Genomic DNA, 21,583 nt, shown 5'->3' with positions numbered 1-21,583 from the left:
TGGATTGCCTTGGATACGTGATCAGAGATCTCATTGATTTGCTAATGGCCCACTTTGCCCTATAAATAAAGCAAGATGCAGTTTTTGGGTGCAGTCTGTTTCTGCTGTCAGCTTTGCAGAGCCCTCCCGAACCCATTCTTTAATTTCTTTAATTTTTTTAAGTGCATTTTTTTTTTTTTTTTTTTTACAGAGGCAGAAATAGACAGGGACAGACAGACAGGAACGGAGAGATATGAGAAGCATCAATCATCAGTTTCTCGTTGCACGTTGAGACTTCTTAGTTGTTCATTGATTGCTTTCTCACATGTGCCTTGACTGTGGGCCTTCAGCAGACCGAGTAAGCCCCTGCTGGAGCCAGTGACCTTGGGTCCAAGCTGGTGAGCTCTTTGCTCAAGCCAGATGAGCCCGCGCTCAAGCTGGCGACCTCGGGGTCTCAAACTTAGGTCCTTCCACATCCCAGTCCGACGCTCTATCCACTGCGCCACCACCTGGTCAGGCTGGAATTACTAGTCAGTCATGCTGGTTTGTGACAGTGGTGCAGTTGGAAGAGCATCAACTTAGGATGCTGAGTTCCCAGGTTCGAAACTCTGAGGTTGCTGGCTTGATTACAGGCTCATCCGGCTTGGGTGCCTTGTTGCCAGCTTGAGTGTGGGGTCATTCAGATGACCCCATGGTCGCTGGCTTGAGCACAAAGGTCACTGGCTTGAGTCCAACAGTTGCTGGCTTGAAGCCCAAGGTCACTAGCTTAAGCAAGGGGTCACTGGCTCGGCTGGAGCCCCCAGTCACAGCATGTATGAGAAAGTCAATGAACAACTAAAGTGACACAACTGAGTTGATGCTTCTCATCTCTCTACCTTCCTATGTTTCTCTCTCACTCACTAAAATAATAATATAATAATAATAATAATAATAATAATAAAGAATTAAGCCTGACCTGTGGTGGCACAGTGGAGAAAGCCCAAACTCCAGTGTTGCCCACTCAAGGCATACACAAGAAGCAACTACTAGGAGTTGATACTTCCTGCTCTTCCCCCTTTCACTCTCTTCTAAAATTCATAAATAAAATCTAAAAAAGGGGGGGCAGGGAGTGAGAGTCATTAGGAACATAGGAACCGCCCCTCTCCCTGCAGCTCAGAGAAGGGCCAAGGGCGCTGGAGCTGGAGCTGAGCTACCAGGCTGCCAGCTCAGCACAGAAGCTGTCTCGGACGGACGCCTCTCAGAAAGACTGGTAACAACTGGCCACCTTTTAGCTTGTGCTGGGATCACTTCTAAGCATTTTAAAAACTTTTTTTGTTTTAAAGACATTGCCCATGACACTTTAAAAAATTTTTTTAGCCCTGGCCCATTGGCTCAGTGGTAGAGCGTTGGCCCAGCGTGTACATGTCGCGGGTTCAATTCCTGGCCAGGGCACACAAGAGAAGTGCCCATCCACTTTTCCACTCTTCCCCCTCTCCTTTCTCTCTGTCTCTCTCCCCCCCCCCCCAACCAAGGCTCCATTGGAGCAAAGTTGGCCTGGGCGCTGAGGATGGCTCTATGGCCTCTGTCTCAGGCGCTAGAATGGCTCTGGTTGCAGCAGAGCAATGCCCCGGATGGGCAGAGCATCGCCCCCTGGTGGGCATGCCGGGTGGATCCTGGTTGGGAGCATGCAGGAGTCTGTCTCTCTGCCTCCCCGCTTCTCACTTCAGAAAAATACAATAAATAAATAAATAAATAAATAAATAAATAAATAAATAAATAAATAAACAAACATTTTTAGAGAGGGTGGGAGGGAGGAAGTGTGGGGAGCAGGGGCAGGGTGACTTCCATTTGCTGTTCCACTTACCTACACACTCACTGGTTGATTTTTGTATGTGCCCTGATAGGGGATTGAACCTGCGAACTTGGCATGTCAGGACATTTGGCCAGAGCCATCATTTTTTTTTAACTTATTGATTTTAGAAAGATGGAGAAACATTGATTTGTTGTTTTCAGAAACTCTTTAAAGGAGAATGAATATATTTGCCTCATAGAGACTTCCAAATTTATCATCTCCAAAATGTGCCTCCTGGGCTCCAGATGGACATTGCTTATTGCACTTCCCCTTCTGTAGACAAACTCTTCCAGCACGAGGAGGCCCGCGGCACAGGGAAGCCGGGTGAGGCCCAGGCAGCGCGCATAGCCCCGGGTGGTGGTGATGGGGTGGGGGACTGGCCCTCGCTAGCCCTGCAGCGTGGTTCCAGGATCCCAGCTCGGCCAGGCCCGCAGCCTGAATCTCCGTCCCCGTCGGCTGCTCAGAGTCTTTCACCAAGGCTTCTGTTCCGAGCACCGAATGCAAGCACCTAGAATTTTATAAGTACAGTGATACCTCGGTTTTTGTCAATAACCCATTCGATAACAATTGGCGAAATGTGAAACCAAAAAATCCGAGGCAATTATTTCCATATGAATCAATGTAAATCCAATTAATTCGTTCTACACACTCCAAAATACATACCAAAAACACGTTTTATAGAGAATAAATGTAGGGTTTAGTACTAGAAACAATAAGAAATTAATATAAAATGAATATAAAAGACTAACATAAAAAATGAACATTTAACATGGCATTTACCTTTCTAAGGACTCTTCTTGGTGTATGGAAGACGGCGAGGAGGGGAGAGGTGCAGACACTGTACATGCAGTAATCACTTACACGTAATTGTAGTATTAGCACTCGCAATCAATAAGAAAAGCACAAAAACACTGGAAAGCAATGGAATTGTTGGGCTAGACGCGCAGGGTGATGTTCACACAACGAGAAACACCACCACACTGAGCAGGAGAACGCGTGGACCACCTTTCGTTTTCGCAAAATTAGCAGCGAGGTCACATGGCCATGCAGACAAAATCCGAGGCAACTGACAAAAACTGAGACAAATTTTTCGTGGAAAAAATCGACAAAAACCAAAACCAACGATAACCGAAGTCAACGAAAACCGTGGTATTACTGTATATCATAATAATGACATCTATGTTGAAAATAATGGCTAACACTACAGTTCTTGTCATATACCAGGCGTATAGTTTTAGCTGTCACAACTGAACTAAGAAATATTATCATCCACAATGAACACACAAGCAAATTGAGAAATGGGTGCTAAACATCTCTTCTGCGGTAACCCAATTAGCAAATGGCTGAACTGAACAAGAAAGACTAATTCCAGAGTCTGCTTTTTAATCAGTACACTACAATGCTTTGTAACCAATCTTCTACTTTGGTCTCTTTAGCATTAGTTTTTCCTAAACTGCTTTAGGTCTCTCAAGAAGCAACGGAGAGATGTGATTGATGGTCTGAGAGCTTTGTCAAACTCCCTCTAGAAATATAAAGGGAGAATGCGATTACTAGTTGATGACAGTGCAGGGATGACCAGTGGCTGTACCCACAGGCCTGGGGTCCTCCTTCACATACCACAAGGAACCATTTGTTCACATTAGCCATACTAGTATCCACAAAGAGTTATTAACTACAAGGCTCTTACCTGGATATGCACATCTTTGGATTTTTATCACATATTTTTCTACTGGGTCCTGCTAGGATATTTTATATGATTTAAAAGGTCAATACCACCTGACCTATGGTCGTGCACTGAATAAATCGTCCACCTGGAATGCTGAGGTAGCTGGTTTGTAACCCCAGGGTTGCCCCATCAAAGCATATACAGAGGCAACTACTTCGAGTTGATGCTTCCCACTTCTCTACTCCTTTCTTTCTCTCCTCTAAAATAAATAAATAAAATCTTTAAAAGGTCATTACCCTGAGAATGGGAAACGTTATGCGGGGGAAAGACTATGCAATTCAAAAATCACTATGTCTTTAGTTGTCCAATACGCCATTGTCTCCTTCCTTGAACTGGACCCCCAAGTTCTGGCTGGGTTGACATTCTCTGGGAAATATGTGGATGAGATTGGGATCCAAATGAGTGATTCTTGGAGAACAGAAATGCAGTATGGAATTGGGGAAGGCTAGGAAGAACACAGCGAAGGACGGGTGGGAAGGCACTTCCAGGAATGGAGTGATGTTTCCCTATATCTCCCTCTAAAATCAGTAAATAAAAAACTAAAAAGTATAAAATATGATTCTTTTTTTTCCAAGTGAGAACAAGGGAGTTGGAGAGACAGACTCCCGTATACACCCCAGCTGGGATCCACCCAGCAACCCCCATCTGGGGCCATGCTCCAAACAAAGCTATTTTTAGCACCTGAGGTAGAGGCTACATGGAGCCATCCTCAGCAGCAGGGGCAGATGCACTCAAACCAATCGAGTTGTGGTTGTGGGAAGGAAAGAGAGATAGAAGGGAAGGGGGAGGGGTGGAGAAGCAGAAAATTGCTTCTCCTGTGTGCCCTGACTGGGATTCAAACCTGGGACATCCACATGCCAGGCTGAAGCTCTACCACTAGGCAACTGCCAGGGCCTATGATTCTTTCTTTTTACCTATCTCCCTATGTGTCTGCCGATCCTACCCATTATCTCCATCCCCAAAGGAGTAAAAAACAAAGAAACATGCATCCCCCACGAGGAACAAGGGCTCCACAAAAAATTGTAAATTCCATGCCTGGGGCAGAGAAGTAGATGACTCTGGAATGTCATACTGTGCCAGATAGTAAGGACATTCAATTTTTGAACAATAGGAATGATGAAGGTACAAAATCACTTTTGCAACTGCAGCAATAAACCATTAGGCCAGCCTTATCATGCATGCTAAAACCAGTGAAGGAGAGTTTAAGAAACAAGCTATTTAGAAAACCAGAAAGTGTCTCCTCACAAATAATTAATTACAGAGAAAAAATGGTAACTTCACAATGGGAAAACCCAGCTCACGCCTACCTTAATCAATTAACTAATTTAAGTTCACCTATTATGGAACAAACATACCCAATGTTTCCTTATGTGATGCACCACTGACACATCACTTACAGGATGCTTGTGCAAAAAAAAAAAAAAGCTTAATTTAAATCCAATCATGAGAAAACATCAGCTAAATCTGAATTTAAGAGACACTCAAATCTATCATGGCCATTAAGAACACAGAATGAGATAGTGATCCAGTTTACAGGTGTCTAAATGCAATGTGTAATCCTTGACTGAATTCTAGAGCAGAAAAAAGTGTAATTATTGGAACAATTGATAAAATTTGAATAAAGACTGCAGGTTAGACTTTATACCTGTATTGTAGCTGCGTAAGTAAATATCTTTGTTCTTAGGACACACACACTTAAGTGTTTAGATGCAGGTGGCAAGTAAGACACAGTGGTGGGATGCAAATACCACTGGGGAACAAAATTATTGTTGCATCCACAAACACTTGTACTTACCTACTTCGAGTGTGCTGATCTCAAATCAGACATTAGTTTTTCTCTGTAAGCTAGTTTTTTTGCAATTCAAGATTTTAGGTTTTCATCTTATTGTAAAATTTTCAACATTTAGTTTAACATAATGAAGTAGAATGTCTTCTTGGGCATCATCTTTGTAAAAATATAATAATTTATATAACGCAATAAATACACTAAAAGATATGATTGCATCAGAATTTGTCTACAATTTCAAAATAGAACATAATAAAACACTTATTTTAATCATAAAATTTTTGCAAAACTTATTTAAATTCTATTCAGGCAAAAATTTGCATTTGTGTACTTGTTGAGGACAATCTCATTTGATGCTCCAGCAGTAGTCTGCTCATCACTAACAGCTCCAAGATTTTTGGGAAACTTATCAAGGTGACTGTTCAGGAAGTGAATCCAATGTCGCAGAAAGCCAACAGCATCCTTTGAAGCAGAAGTTTATAGTTTTCTGCTTTTTTGTGGCCAAGGAAGTTCTTTGTAACTGCCACAAAAGACTGCCATGCTGCTTTCTCCTCCTTATTCATCTTCCTGGCAAATTCTTCATCACATGTGAAGGTTCGAATTTGAGGTCCATCAAATACATCTGCTTTTATCTTCTCAAAAGACAAGGCAGGAAAAGCAGAAATATGTTGAAAGCATTCACTTCTCTATTCAAAGCCTAAACAAACTGCTTCATTAAGCCAAGTTTTATGTGAAGTGGGGGAAAAAATGATCCTGTCTCAATTAACTACAGGTTCATTCACAATATTTTGCTTCCTTACTTCCAGAGCTTCATGTTTCGGCCACTCCTTCTGTGTCCAGTGTTTCTCCTGAGCTCGGCTGTCCCACAAACACAGAAAGCAAGGATACTTCGTGAAACCTGTTGTCCTAGCAGGAAATTTACCATTTTAAGATCTACACAAGGCCCTGGCCGGTTGGCTCAGTGGTAGAGCGTCGGCCTGGCGTGCAGAGGTCCTGGGTTCGATTCCCGGCCAGGGCACACAGGAGAAGCGCCCATCTGCTTCTCCACCCCTCCCCCTCTCCTTCCTCTTTGTCTCTCTCTTTCCCTCCCGCAGCCGAGGCTCCACTGGAGCAAAGATGGCCCGGGTGCTGGGGATGGCTCCTCAGCCTCTGCCCCAGGCGCTGGAGTGGCTCTGGTCGCAGCAGAGCGACGCCCCGGAGGGGCAGAGCGTCGCCCCCTGGTGGGCGTGCCGGGTGGATCCCGGTCGGGTGCATGCGGGAGTCTGTCTGACTGTCTCTCCCCGTTTCCGGCTTCCAAAAAATACAGGAAAAAAAAAAAATAAATAAAATATAATGAATAAATAAAAAAAAATTTTTAAAAAGAGAAAAAAAAAAAAGATCTACACAAATGATCCAGTTATGCTCCTCATATTTCAGAAAGTTGAGGACAATTTTTATGTCGTTCTTACTAAGTCATTCAATTCGGATTGGCTAAACTGCTGAGGGGTTAACGACTGTTTGACATCAGAAGAAGACCCCTCAGATTCTACAACCATTTTCTCATGCATCTTATCAAAATACACTTGATCACCATGTTCACTTTCTTCATCCTTAGAAGAAACAAAACCATTGAAAACTGGAACCGGGAGTGTCTGAGTTTGGGATAGGCCGTATTGCTGAAGGGAAATTAGGATATAGGATCATATGCTGTTTTCTCTTGCCGATGTCCTTTGTATGGATCAGACAGAAATAACAGTCACTGCTGTGGTCCTTAGGTTCACACCAAACCATGGGAATATCAAAAGGCGTTCCTTTGCATTTTCCTTTTGTCCAGTCACAAAGCATTTCCTCACAATGATGACACACAATATGAGGAGCCCAATTGTCTTGATCGCCAAGGGGAACTTGAAAATAGGCAATATATGCACGTGTCACAAATGATGAAATATTGCGCCTTTGACACTGAAGTGTGTAACAGCCACATATATAACAGAAGGTGTCAGGACTATTCTTACATTTATGCCTACTCGAAGAAGCCATGATTCAATCTTAAAACAAAGTAAGAGGATGTTTTTATCAGATAATAATTTTTTACATTTAAAAACTACAGTTATGTAAAAGTGATGTTTGTAAAACATTAATTGCCTTGTGGTTATGTTCAATCCAAGAGTCATTGCCCTTTAACTCCAATTTAAAAACCAATGCATGCCATTAACTGTAACAAAAAGAAATTAAAATTGCATAAAAACTAGAGCATGCACCAAATCCAAATCTGATTTCAGATTTGGAATCAGTGATGCAGAAATATATAGAAACAGTTCTAAAATCTCATGCAACAGAAAATTTAAAAAAAAATTGTTCCCCAGTGTAATTTAACTGATATTCTGCCATAAAGACCATTTAAAATATAATAAAAAGATATACCAAAAGGTAGTTTATTATTTTATGCATTTAATACTTAAATAAGAGTACACAAAACTGTTATAGAAGGTTTTAAAATATTAGTAAAAAATTTTTTAAATATCCGACAAAAAATAAAACTGTTATTTCCATATTGCTTCTTGAGAGGCATCCTCACTTGCAATTTTTTTCACCTACAGACAGAATGAACATGACTACAGGTGCCTAGAATACGCTGTTGAGCAGATGAATGTTAAGAGTAAGGAGTGCAAATCTGTGATTTTTATATTGAGTGGCCACCCAGGCACCCACCTAAAAGAGAACCTTGATTACAAAAGTGCATTTTAAGAACTGGTTCACTGAAGTCAACAAAAAACTAGGTAATGGTTCTGTCAAACTGGTGTGAACCAGTTGAATCCCACCCCTAGTAAGTTGTCTGTATCATCCTCATAGGTTTCTAAAGTATATGTACACAAAGTATCAATGTATGTACATATTCACTTCCTTAGAATGACTGAAACACATTAACCGGTGATTCTGAATAAAGAATATATGAGTGATTTTACATATTTTTTTACAATTCTTTGGGAAGTCTTAAGTTATTTCAAAACAGAGTCTACAGGTTGGGGGCCTGGGTGAAAAGGTAAAACAATTAAAAACTATAAATTGGCAGTTACAAAATAGTCAACAGGAATATAGTCAGTAACATTCTAATGGCCATTTATGGTGTCAGTTGGTCCTAGACTTATTGTTGGATCACTTTTTCTTTTCTTGAGAGAGACAGGAAGGGAGAGGGTGAGAAGCAACAATTTGTAGTTGCATTCACTTTACTTGTGCATTGATTGCTTCTCATAGGTGCCTTTACTGAGGCTGAGCCAGGGTCCCCTTGCTCTAGCCAGCGAGCTTGGGTTTTTCATGCCAGTGACCTTTGGGCTGAAGCTGGCAAGCTCAGGATCCTGTGATCCTGTAGATGATCCCTCGCTCAAGCTGATAAGCCCATGCTCAAAAATCAGTGACTGTAGGGCTTTGAACTGGTGACCTCAGCATTCCAGGTAAATCAATGACTTATCCACTGCGCCACCACCAGTTAGTCAACTTCTTAAGTTATGTAAATGTCTAACAACTATGGAATATACCTAAAGCTAATATAACATTGAATGTCAATTGTAATGGAAAAATAAACTGAGCCTTAGTAGTTGTGGTGCAGTGGATAGAGCATCAACCTGGGCTGCTCAGGTCCTAGGTCTGAAACCCCAACAGTTGCTGGCTTGAGTGCCATATCATTGACATGATCTCAAGGTCACTGGCCTAAGCCCAAAGGTCACTGGCTTGAGTGAGGGATTGCTGGCTCAACTTGAGCCCCCTGATTGAGGCATGCATGAGAAACAATCAATGAACAACTAAAGTGAAACAATCATGAGCTGATGCTTCTCACTCTTTCTCCTCCCTCTGGATCAATGAATTGTAAAATACTCTTGGCAGCCCAAGTGATCATTCATTTACTTTTATAAATAATGATGCAATGAACACTCTTATATGTAGCTACAAAATATTTACTTCTGAAGAGCAGATTCACCTCTGGGGATATATCCCTTAACTTTGACCCAGTGTATCAGTGTTGGTCCACTGCCAGCCCTTGGACTGGTCCAGCAATTCCATACTGCTTTGTGAAAGACTTACCCACCCTGATGCTGCAAGAAGATTACAGACCCAATGATTTTAGTCAAAATTACTTATGCTCAGGGTAACATCAGCCTTAACAGTCCCTAAAATACTGGTAATTCTTCTGTTTTTATGAGTCTCCATGAGTAAAAAGGGTGAAAACCACTGTGCTATATACCATATGAAATAAAGCAATCGTATCAGTTGTTGGCTACAGGAAATTGTTATTTTATTCATTTTTCATAGGTTTTCAACTTTAGTAAAATAATCACTGTGAAAACATAAAGTGGAAGCTAATAGGAAAATAATCCAAAACCTACACTGATGTCCCCCCTAAACCCGATAGCATAAGGCAACTATCCTTTTCACACATTCTCTTTCAGCTGTATTCACTCTGAAAGATCATTTAATCAAACGGTTCTTGGCAAGAGGGTTACAACCTATTTCTCCACTGAATATAAGCCCTATTCCCGTTACTCTGGTTCTGTGTCATTACTTTAACGGACTTGTTAGATTCCATCTGAGGACACCCTGTTCCACTCTCAGTATGACATAGTGCCTATTATCAGCATGGGCTCTCTAAAAACTAGATGAACTGACTGAAGCCACTAACACATTTCTCATTTTTAAAAATGCTTGCCAGTGTGGACTTTCTGATGGTACATAAGACGTGAACGGTGACTGAAGTCCTTTCCACATATGATACACTTGTATGGTTTCTCTCCAGTGTGAACTCTCTGATGGGCTTGAAGACGTGAACTTTGACTGAAGCCCTTGCCACATTCTTCACATTTAAATAGTTTCTCCCTCATGTGAACACTCAGATGGACTCTAAGATTTGAGGAGAGACTAAAGGCCTTACCACACTCCTTGCACTTATGGGGTCTCTCTCCTGTGTGGACCCTCTGATGATAGCGAAGATTCAAGCTCCTACCAAAGCCCTTCCCACACTCCTCACATTTGTAAGGCTTTTCTCCAGTGTGGCCTCTCTGATGGTATATAAACTGGGAACTGTATCTAAACCCCTTTCCACAGACATCACATTTGTATGGCTTTTCCCCAGTGTGGACTGTCTGATGGTATATAAACTGTGAACTGTATCTAAAGCCCTTTCCACAGACATCACATTTGTATGGCTTCTCCCCAGTGTGGACTCTCTGATGGGACTGAAGACCAGAGGACTGACTGAAGCCCTTCCCACAGACACCACATCTATATGGTTTCTCTCCAGTGTGGACCCTCTGATGTACCCGAAGGTCTATGGCCTGACTGAAGCTCTTATCACACTCCTCACATTTATAGGGCCTCTCTCCTGAGTGGACTCTTTGATGAGCATGAAGATTTGATCTCCAACTGAAGCCTTTCCCACACTCCTCACATTTATATGGTTTTTCTCCAGTGTGAATTACTTGATGCAGTTTAAGATTTGAACTATAACTGAAGTCCTTACCACACACATCACACTTGTATGGTTTCTCTCCAGTGTGGACTCTCTGATGGGTTAGAAGCCTTGAAGACTGACTGAAGCCCTTCCCACATGTTTCACATTTGAACTGTTTGTCCCCAGTGTGGACATTCTGATGGACTTGCAGATTTGAGGCCTGACTGAAGCCTTTCCCACACTCCTTACATTTGTAGGGTTTCTCTCCTGTGTGAACTCGGACGTGCGTGTGAAGATCTGTATTACGAGTGAAGCCTTTCCCACAGGCCTCACATTTGTACGGCTTCTCTCCAGTGTGAACTCTCCGATGGCATATTAATGGTGAATTGCGACTGAAGCCCTTACCACAGACATCACATTTATAAGGTTTCTCGCCAGTGTGAACCCTCTGATGTATGTGATAATGGGCAGCCTGGGCAAAGCCCTTCCCACACTCCTCACATTTATAGGGGTTCTCACCCCTGTGGACCCTCTGATGAACACGAAGATTAACACCCCAACTGAAGCGCTTACCACATTCGTCACATCTGTATGGTTTTTCTTCAGTGTGGACTCTCTGATGGCTTTGAAAATTTGAACTCTGACTAAAGCATTTACCGCACTCTTCACATTTATAAGGTTTCTCTCCAGTGTGAGTTCTGTAATGAATGGTAAGACCAGTGCTGCTACTGAATCCCTTGCCACAGCTGTTACACCTATAGGACTTCTCTTCTGCATTAGAATGAGAGTGAAAAGAGCTCTTATTGAAGCAATTATCAAAGTCATGACACTTAGCAACTCTCTCTCCTGGGTGAATCCTCTGATGAGTCGGCAGATGTGAGTTCTGACCGGAGCACTGCCCCTCGGGGCGAACATTCTGGTGACTTGAAAGTGCTAAGCTGTAAGTGAAGCCCTTTCCACATTCACTGTACGGATGGAGTTCCTGTCTGACGGGTAAGTGCTGATTGAAGCCATCACTCATGCTTTTGTCACTCATGCTTTTGTCACAGTAGAGTTTCTGTTCACTGTCAATTTTAACATGATCACTAAGTGGTGATTTCTTCATGAGGGCTTCAAATACATGCAGGTTATTTTTCACATGAATTTGCGTAACTCTGTGTTGATTCTGTGACTCATTCAGGTACATATTCCCACAAGAATCCTGAAAATTAAAAAACTCTTGATTTTCAATACAACAGGCACTATCTCCTTTATAATTCACTGCATCGCTTTCACTTTCAGAAACCTGAACAGAATTGCCTGGTAATAACCGGGACCTCTCCCTCTGAAGACATCTGTTTAGATCACTTGCAGCGTGTTTCCAGAGTTGCCAGCCAGATAGCTCTTCATGTGAAAGGTACTTCAATGAAACTTTCTGAAGGGTCACCACGGCATTTTCATTCTTACTGCCTAAAAGAAAGAGCAGTATTCAGAGATGAGAATAAGTAATGCTTTGTTCGGAAATGTGAAGATTTCACACTTAGTTCATAGGATAAGGTCTTAATAAACCAAGGGAAGGGTCATATCTGTACATCATGAATCCTTTTCCATGCAAGTGGAAGCAAAAAATGGAGTTGTCATGCTCTTACCCACTAAGGGTAAAGGTGACCCGTTCGGAACCATATGTCTAATATTCAACAGAGTGAAGTCTGAAATCAGACGGTCGCAGGGCAACAAAAACAATCCCCATTCCAACCTACAGTGACTCGATTAGAAGGCTATGTACGACAGAGACTTGACTCAGGGTGGCGATCACACTATACAGTGTACTGATGATATGTTGTAGAACTGGGTACCTGAAACCTGTACACTTTTGTCATCCAGTGCCACCCTAATAAATTCAATGAAAAACAAAATAAAATTTATAAATTAAGAGCAAAAAAAGCCTCACCTTGTTCATATTCTTATGACCAGTGAGAATCTACCTCCTTAGGCTACAAAAGCTCAGACTGTAGGCATAAAATAGGACTTTAGGTCCTGGTAGAAATGATTGTCCAAGAGTAAATTTGGGAAACAGCTGGAATAGTAACATTTACTGTTCTAAAACAAGAATTAAATCAGGTCTCTGTGAAAAGAAGTGGAAAAGGAAAACTAATCTTGCACAACTGAAGGCCTAGGAGAAGGAAAGAGAGCCCAGTGCGTCCTGCAGGCAGCCCTCAGGAGGAAGCGGGGGCCTACCGGCTTGAAAAGCTTCCTCTGAAAGCTGTGACGCCTGCTTGTTCTCATTCCCTTCCGGTCTCTCTTCAAACATCACTCACTACTGAGGCCTTCCTTATCATCAATGTAAAAGACTTCCTCCCACCATCCCATTCATTCTTCCCATTTGCTTTTCCTATTTTAGTTTGTCCCACAGCACTCATCTGACTTAATATATACTTCCTAATTTTTTCTTGTCTTTTTATACTTTTTAGAGAGAGAAAGAGAGACAGACAGACAGGAAGGGAAGGAGATAAGCATCAACTCGTAGTTGCAGGAGAGCACGTGTGGAGGCCGGGGTGGAGGCCGCTGTCACAGCCCAGGCACACATAACGGCACCCGGACGAGAACGGTGATCACAGGCGAGGTGGGCGGGTCAGCCGGCACCTGAAAGAACAGCCACGTGGTCCTCACCAGAGCTCACATTTCCTTGGGGTTCTCTTTCCACCATGCAAAGGTTTCCTTCTGCCTCCAACGGGGCTGCCATCTCTGGTTGGAAGGGAAGGTGTCCTATGAAAAGGCAGACATACGTGTGTGTGTGTGTGTGTGTGTATGTGTGTGTGTGTGTGTACATATATATATGTAAGATGTACACAGAGCTAAAACATTGCTATTCAAATTCTTTAACACTCAGAACCTGTAGTTTTATTTGATGGTGAACTGTAATAAGAAATAACTTTAGGTCACGACCTGACTCACATCTACACAGATAAAATTAGATTTAGCCGATGTCTGTTTGCATCCAATTTCGCACACTCACACCACGCACTGCAAATGGTCCCAGCTCAGGCTGCAATGTGAGCAGGCAGAGCCTGATAAGGACGCTGACAAAATACATCAGAATAAAAATAGATACTATTTCATGGAAGAAAAGGTAATGCCATAGAGAGGTGGACAAACTTAGGTTTACAGTTGTTCTTATGGAAAACGACAAGCAGGTTATGATTATTACAATAGCTTTATAAATGCAAAAGAATGTCACTCAGAACTGTAAACCTACTTTTGCCCACCCCTGTATACATACAATGTAGTTGTTTCCATGATCCATCAAAGGGTCACGACCATAATTCCAAAGACAAAGTACAGAAACTAAGCTGCCCAATTTATGATTCATTTAAAACACGGTTTCTTAACCAAGGCAGCCCTGACTTTCGGACTGGCTGATCTCAGGAGTGGGGGTTGTCCTGTGCACTGGAAGAGGCTTGGCATCCTCGCTAGCCCTAGACGCCACCAGCACCCCTCCCTCAGTTGTGACAATCAAAACTATCTTCAGACACTGCCAAATGTCCTGAGGTGGAGGGAGGTGGGTGGCAAGAATATCCTTGGACAGAATTTTCCCCAAGTAGAAAGACTGGAAAAACCTTTGCCTGTAGTCCCAGGGGTTAGAAAAATCTGTCTTCAAGGTCAGGGAAGTTTCAAAAGCTCTACTGCTTTGAACAACTGAGGACACAGAGACTGAAAAGGTTGAGATTCAGTGTCAGAGGGCGCCCGTGCTCACCCACAGAGACCAGGTTCCTGAAGTTCTCCAGCATCACGTCTCGGTACAGCGTCCTTTGGGACGGGGCCAGCAGCCCCAGCTCCTCCTCCGAGAAGACCACGGCCACGTCCTTGAACGTCACTGCCTCCTACAACCCCAAACACACTCCACCTAAATCTCACAACAAAAGTCCAGTGGAAGAAAGGCAGCATCAAGAAGTTAGGGGATTACCAAAACAACTGTTACGGAGGTGGAAAGACACCAGGCAGATTTAGTCCCAACAGTTGTCCCTCTTGCACTATCTCCTCTCTGCCTCCTCAGAAAGCTTGGACTCTATTACAGTTGTTTTTTGGGTTTTTTTTTTTTGTATTTTTCTGAAGCTGGAAACGGGGAGAGACAGTCAGACAGACTCCCGCATGCGCCCGACCGGGATCCACCCGGCACGCCCACCAGGGGGCGATGCTCTGCCCCTCCGGGGCGTAGCTCTGCCAGGACCAGAGCCACTCTAGCGCCTGGGGCAGAGGCCAAGGAGCCATCCCCAGCGCCCGGGCCATCTTTGCTCCAATGGAGCCTCGGCTGCGGGAGGGGAAGAGAGAGACAGAGAGGAAGGAGAGGGGGAGGGGTGGAGAAGCAGAAGGGCGCTTCTCCTGTGTGCCCTGGTCAGGAATTGAACCCGGGATTCCTGCACGCCAGGCCGACGCTCTACCACTGAGCCAACCGGCCAGGGCCTATTACGGTTGTTTTTTTTCTTCTTTTTTTCCAAGTGAAAAGAGGAGAGACAGAGAGAAAGACTCCCACATATGTCCCAACTGGAATCCACCTGGCAACCCCTATCTGGGGCTGATGTTCTGCCCATCTAGGGCCACACTCACAACTGGGCTATTTTTAGTGCCTGAGGCAGAGGCTCCACAGAGCCATCCTCAGCACCCTGCACCCATGCACTGGAACCTATCAAGCCATGGCTGTGGGAGGGGAAGAGAGCAAGAGAGAAGAGGGAGGTAAAGGGGTGGAGAAGCAGATGGGCCCTTCTCCTGTGTGCCCTGACTGGGAATTGAACCCAGGACATCCACACGCTAGGCTGACGCTCTGCCACTGAGCCAACTGGCCAGGGCTTCTATCACAGTTTTAACATCTGCAAAGTTCACAGGCCTTCAGCAACCCCCCACCCCCACCCCGTACAGGTATACAATTCTTCCTCTGTGTTTTCAAGGCCCAGGCCATATCCCTGGCTGTAGCACTCACAGCTGGTGAAGGCACAGGCTGAATTCAAATGTCAAGGTTTTAATTTCAAGATGCTGGGTACATTCCCTACCTCAAATGACTTGCACCCCTTCTTCTCTACAATGATGTCTAAATTGCGTGGTGTTTGAAAGGATTAGATGTGTGAACATAAGTAAATCAGTTAAAATGGTGACTGGCATGTAACAAATGCTCACTTAATTTGAATAATTAGTATCATAATCTCTTTCCTTTCATTTTGTGACTGCATAGTACAGCACTCCTTAAAACTATTTCTTTAACCAACACAAACGTATAATTAATTACAGATTTTTACTTATAATAAATGTTGCAACAATCCTTTTACAGAGATCTTAGGTAAGAAGTAAGACTTTGCAAAGTCACAGACTGTGAACTTAAAAATTTTGATAACATAATGGAAGATTTCCCTTTCAAAGGGTTTTCCCAAGTCACCTGTCTAGTGAGAGTACAAATGTCCCTGAATCTCTAGACTCTGGCCAAATAGAACAGAATTTCTTAAAAAAAAAAAAAAATCTCCTACAACCTAAGTGAAATCAAGTTTTTATTAACATCTGCACCCATTCAGTTATTAATGATCATTGTTGTCTTCATAAATTTACTTTTTTGTGTGACACTTCTATTAATTTCTTTTACTCATATCACCTTAGGTTTTTCCCTTTATCTTAATAATCTTTTTTTTTAATTGATTTTACTGAGAGAGGCAGAGAGAGAGCAAGGGAGAGAGGAGCATCGATTTATTCCTGTATGTGCCCTTATCAGGGATCAAACTGGCAACCTCTGTGATTTCGGACAACGCTCTTAACCAATCGAGCTATCCAGCCAGGGATATCTAATAATCTTAATAAGAATTGTCAAGATTCCTGCCCTGAACAGTTGGCTCAGCGGTAGAGCATCAGCCCAGCGTGTGGAAGTCCCAGGTTCGATTCCTGGTCAGGGCACACAGGAGAAGTGCTTATCTGCTTCTCCACCCTTCCCCTTCTCCTTCTCTCTGTTTCTCTCTTCCCTTCCTGCAGCCAAGGCTCCAATGGAGTAAAGTTGGGTGCTGAGGATGGCTCCATGGCCTCCGTCTCAGGCACTATAATGGCTCCTGCTGCAGAGGAGCAATGCCTCAGATGGGCAGAGCCTAGCCCCCTGGTGGACATGCCAGGTGGATCCCAGTTGGGTGCATGCAGGAGTCTGTCTGACTGCCTCTCCACTTTTAACTTTGGAAAAATACAAAAATTAAAAAAAAAGAATTGTCAAGATTGAGCCTTTATCTAAAGTATGAAGTATATCCCATCAATTATAATATAGCAAATGTATAGTTATCAGTGCACATGAGAAAGGGACATGGGAAAGTGAAGACAGCTAGGTTTTAAACAGGCTAGTAATACTGGAAATTATTTTTGTCTATTTCAGATTTCCATTATTTTTTCAAAGATTGTTTTGTGAAATAATAAAGAAGATAAAATAAACAAACAAAATGAGCACACATTCTGGCACAGAACATGCACTCAAGATCTGCTGTTTTACAGTAACTTTGCCAAGAAAGAGAAAAAGAATGTGTCTCATCTTTGAGAAATAAAATCACATCTTAAGAGAAAGAAAGTAACGCCTTACTCACCTGAAACTTGGTCATATTCTCCGGCTCTTGGGGAAGCTCAGAGTCCTGAGAAGGCATAAGTGGGGAAGGACACAGAATCCATGAGACATGGGAGAGGGCTGTCACAAGCCCACGTGGACTCATGATAATTTACAGAAATTATACAAGAGCACTCCCACTTCCAGGCAGACGCAGCCACGTACAGATGATAAGCAGAGCATGGAAGAGATTACAGCTACTAATGGGTTTGTCAGCCAGGGACCACGCACATGGTCCTGCATGACCAAATACAGTGTCCCTACTATTTCTGATCCTGAGGACAATAAGAAATGAGAGGCATTGTAACAACAGAAGGTTAAAAAAAGAGGTGAGCTGTGGCTGGGTTGCTCAGTGGATAGAGCATTGTCCCAGTGTGCTGAGGTCTTGGGTCCAATCACCAAACAGGGCACATCTGAGAAGCAACCAATTAGTGCATAACTAAATTGAGCTGCTAAGTAAAACAACGAGCTGATGCTTCTCTCTCTCTTAAAACAATGGAAAAAATTTTTTAAAAAGAAAGAAAGGGGCCCTGGCCGGTTGGCTCAGCGGTAGAGCGTCGGCCTGGCATGTGGGGGACCTGGGTACGATTCCTGGCCAGGGCACATAGGAGAAGCGCCCATTTGCTTCTCCAACCCTCCCCTTCTTCCTCTCTGTCTCTCTCTTCCCTTCCCGCAGCCAAGGCTCCATTGGAGCAAAGATGGCCCGGGTGCTGGGGATGGCTCCTTGGCCTCTGCCCCAGGCGCTAGAGTGGCTCTGGTCGCCGCAGAGCGACACCCTGGAGGGGCAGAGCATCGCCCCCTGGTGGGCAGAGCGTCGCCCCTGGTGGGCATGCCGGGTGGATCCCGGTCGGGTGCATGCGGGAGTCTGTCTGACTGTCTCTCCCCGTTTCCAGCTTCAGAAAAATACAAAAAAAAAAAAAAAAAAAGAAAGAAAGAAAGGGTGAGCCTAACAGTTAGGTGGTGGCACAGTGGACAGAGCACTGACCTGGGATGCTAAGGATCAGGTTCAAAACCCTAAGGTTGCCGGTTTGAATGCAGGCTCATCTGGCTTGAGTTCAGGCTCACCAGCTTGAGCACGCGGTCCCAGGCTTGAGCCCAAAGGTCACAGGCCTGAAGCCCAGGGTCACTGGCTTGAGCAAGGGGTGACTGGCTTGGCTGGAGCCCCCTGGTCAAGGCACATGTGAGAAAGCAATCAATGAACAACTGAAGTGCTGCAACTACGAGCACTCATCTCTCATCCCTCTTATCTCTGTGTCCTTTCCTATCTCTGTCTCTCACAAAAAGAAAAAAAGTGTGAGCTCAAGTCAGAGGCCCAGGTTTATTTTATTTATTTATTTATTTATTTTTGTATTTTTCCGAAGCTGGAAATGGGGAGGCAGTCAGACAGACTCCCGCATGCGCCCGACCCGGATCCATCCGACATGCCCACCAGGGGGCGATGCTCTGCCCCTCTGGGGCGTCGCTCTGTCGTGACCAGAGCCATTCTAGCGCCTGGGGCAGAGGCCAAGGAGACATCCCCAGCGCCCAGGCCAACTTTGCCCCAATGGAGCCTCGGCTGCGGCTGCGGGAGGGGAAGAGAGAGACAGAGAGGAAGGAGAGGGGGAGGGGTGGAGAAGCAGATGGGCGCTTCTTCTGTGTGCCCTGGCCAGGAATCGAACCCGGGACTTCCGCACACCAGGCCAATGCTCTACCACTGAGCCAACCGGCCAGGGCCGAGGCCCAGGTTTAAATTCTGGAAATGATACTTACCATCTGTGAAACCACGGGGATGTCAACATAAAAACAACAATACCTTTCCATGCCTCACTTAAGTCATCTGCACAATGACAAGATAAGAATCTTAAGTGATACTCACCTCATAGAGTTCCAAGGATTAAACAAGGAGATGAAAGTTCCAAGAACCAGGAATCCCCTTTGCTTGTAGCTACAAAAAAACCAGACAGCACTTTTCATCATAAGGTGCACATGTGCCCCTTGGCTTAGCTTGTGGTTATGCCCCGATAAACCTATTATAAACTTGAAAGTACTGTAAGTCAAAAATGCAGTTAACGCACCCAATGTACTGAACATCATATCTAGCCTACCTTAAATGTGCCCCAACACTTATATCAGCCTACAGTTAGGTAATTATTTTAAGCTTCATCAACAAGAATAATTTCCTAGTTCTCTTTACTCTCACCAGAAGCAGGAGACACAGAGGGGTTTTGTAGACATATCAGGATGTGAAAATACAAAACATAACATCCAAAAAATGGAAACACAGCTGATTGGAGACTGAAATTAAAAGGATGAAAAAAATATTTCATGCAAATGGAAATGAAAAAAAGCTGGTGTAGCAATACTTATATCAGACAAAATAGACTTTAAAACAAAGGCTATAGTAAGGAATAAGGATGTCACTACATAATGATAAAGGGAGCAATCCAACAGGAAGATATAACCATTATAAATATCTAAGCACCTAATATTGGGGTAACTAAATATATAAAGCAGATTTTGATAGACATAAAAGGCAAGATCAAGAGCAATACTATAATAGTAGGGGATTTCAATACCCCACTAACATCACTGGATAGATCCTCAAGAAAGAAAAGTAACAAAGAAAACAGCAGACTTAAAGGACACACTAGATCAACTTCAGAACCTTTCACCCTAAATCAGCAGAACATACATTCTTTTCAAGTGCTCACGGTACATTCTCTAGGATAGACCACATGTTAGGACACAAAAGCGGTCTCAAGAAATTTAAGAAGATTGAAATCATATCAACCATCTATCTTCTCTGATCACAATGGCATGAAACTAGAAATCAACTACAATACAATAGAAAAACTGAAAATAACTCCAACAGTTGGAAATTAAACTGCATGTTATTAAATAACGAATCGGTTAACAATGAGATCAGGAAGAAATCAAAACTTTCCTTGAAACAAATGAAAATGAGCATACAACAACTTAATCTATGGGACATAACAAAAGCAGTCCTGAGAGGGAAGTTTACCGCATTACAGGCATACCTTAATAAGAAGCTAGAAAAGACTCAAATAAATAATTTAACCCTGAACCTAAAAGAACTAGAAAAAGAACAAGTAAAGCCCAGAGGAAGTAGAAGGAAGGAAATAATAAAGACCAGAGTGGAAATAAATGACATAGAGGCTAAAAAAACAATACAGAGGATCAGTGAAACCAGGAGCTGGTTCTTTGAAAAGGTAAACAGGATTGATGAACCTTTAACCAGACTCACCAAGAAAAAAGAGAGGACTCAAATAAATAAAATTAGAAATGACAGTGGAGAAGTAACAACTGACACAACAGAAATACAAAGGATTGTAAGAAAATACTATAAAGAACTGTACACCAAAAAATTAGACAACCTAAGTGAAATGCACATATTCCTTGAAATATATAATCTTTCAAACATCAATCTGGAAGAATCATAAAACCTAAACAGACCTATTACAACAAATGAGATAGAAACAGTTATTTAAAAACTTCCAAAAAACAAAAGCCCTGGGCCAGATAGCTTCAGAGGCGAATTCTACCAAATATTCAAAGAAGAACTAACTCCTATCCTTCTCAAGCTATTTCAAAAAATTCAAGAGGAAGGAAGACTTCCAAACTCCTTTTACGAGGCAAGCAAAATTCTGATTCCAAAACCAGGCAAAGACAATACAAAGAAAGAAAATTATAGGTCAATATCCCTGATGAATTTAGATGCTAAAATTCTCAACAAAATATTAGCAAACTGGATCCAGCAATATATGGAAAAAAATCATACACCATGATCAAGTGGGATTTATTCTGGGGAGGCAAGGCTGGTACAATATTTGCATATCAATCAATGTGATTCATCACATAAACAAAAGGAAGGAGAAAAACCACATGATGTTATCAATAGATGCAGAAAAAGCATTTGATAAAATCCAGCAGCACCCATTCATGATCAAAACTCTCAGCAAAGTGGGAATACAGGGAACATACCTCAACATGATAAAGGCCATCTATGACAAACCCACAACCAACATCATACTCAATGGGCAAAACTTAAAAGCAATCCCCTTAAGATCAGGAACAAGGCAGGGGTGCCCCCTTTCACCACTCTTATTCAACATAGTTCTAGAAGTCCTAGCTACAGCAATTAGACAAGAAGAAATAAAAGGCATCCAAATTGGAAAAGAAGAAGTAAAACTATCATTATTTGCTGATGATACGATACTATACATAGAAAACCCTAAAGTCTCAGTCAA

General features: G+C 42.9%; 1 protein-coding gene across 10 annotated transcripts in view; it reads right to left on the bottom strand.

Annotated features, from left to right (window-relative positions):
- Positions 1–8,932: 8,932 nt before the first annotated feature.
- The window catches only part of LOC136398981 (zinc finger protein 227-like), a 92,996-nt gene continuing 80,345 nt past the window's right edge, over positions 8,933–21,583 (bottom strand). For 2 of the 10 annotated variants that reach the window (XM_066373683.1, XM_066373684.1), the window contains exons 2-6: positions 19,192–19,260; positions 17,320–17,364; positions 14,478–14,604; positions 13,367–13,489; positions 8,934–12,193 (exon numbers count right to left, since the gene is read on the bottom strand). In XM_066373683.1, the coding sequence (XP_066229780.1) occupies positions 9,990–12,193; positions 13,367–13,489; positions 14,478–14,604; positions 17,320–17,334 (2,469 nt within the window). In that variant the 5' untranslated portion in view covers positions 17,335–17,364; positions 19,192–19,260 and the 3' untranslated portion in view covers positions 8,934–9,989. Of the gene's footprint in view, positions 12,194–13,366; positions 13,490–14,477; positions 14,605–17,319; positions 17,377–18,321; positions 18,431–19,191; positions 19,261–21,583 lie in introns of those variants that run through there. The other 8 variants (XM_066373686.1, XM_066373687.1, XM_066373688.1 and 5 more) reach the window with 7 other exon arrangements.

This window comes from Saccopteryx leptura, chromosome 3, assembly GCF_036850995.1.
Source record: "Saccopteryx leptura isolate mSacLep1 chromosome 3, mSacLep1_pri_phased_curated, whole genome shotgun sequence".
Lineage (NCBI taxonomy): Eukaryota > Metazoa > Chordata > Mammalia > Chiroptera > Emballonuridae > Saccopteryx > Saccopteryx leptura.
This window is presented reverse-complemented; position numbering and strand designations above follow the sequence as displayed.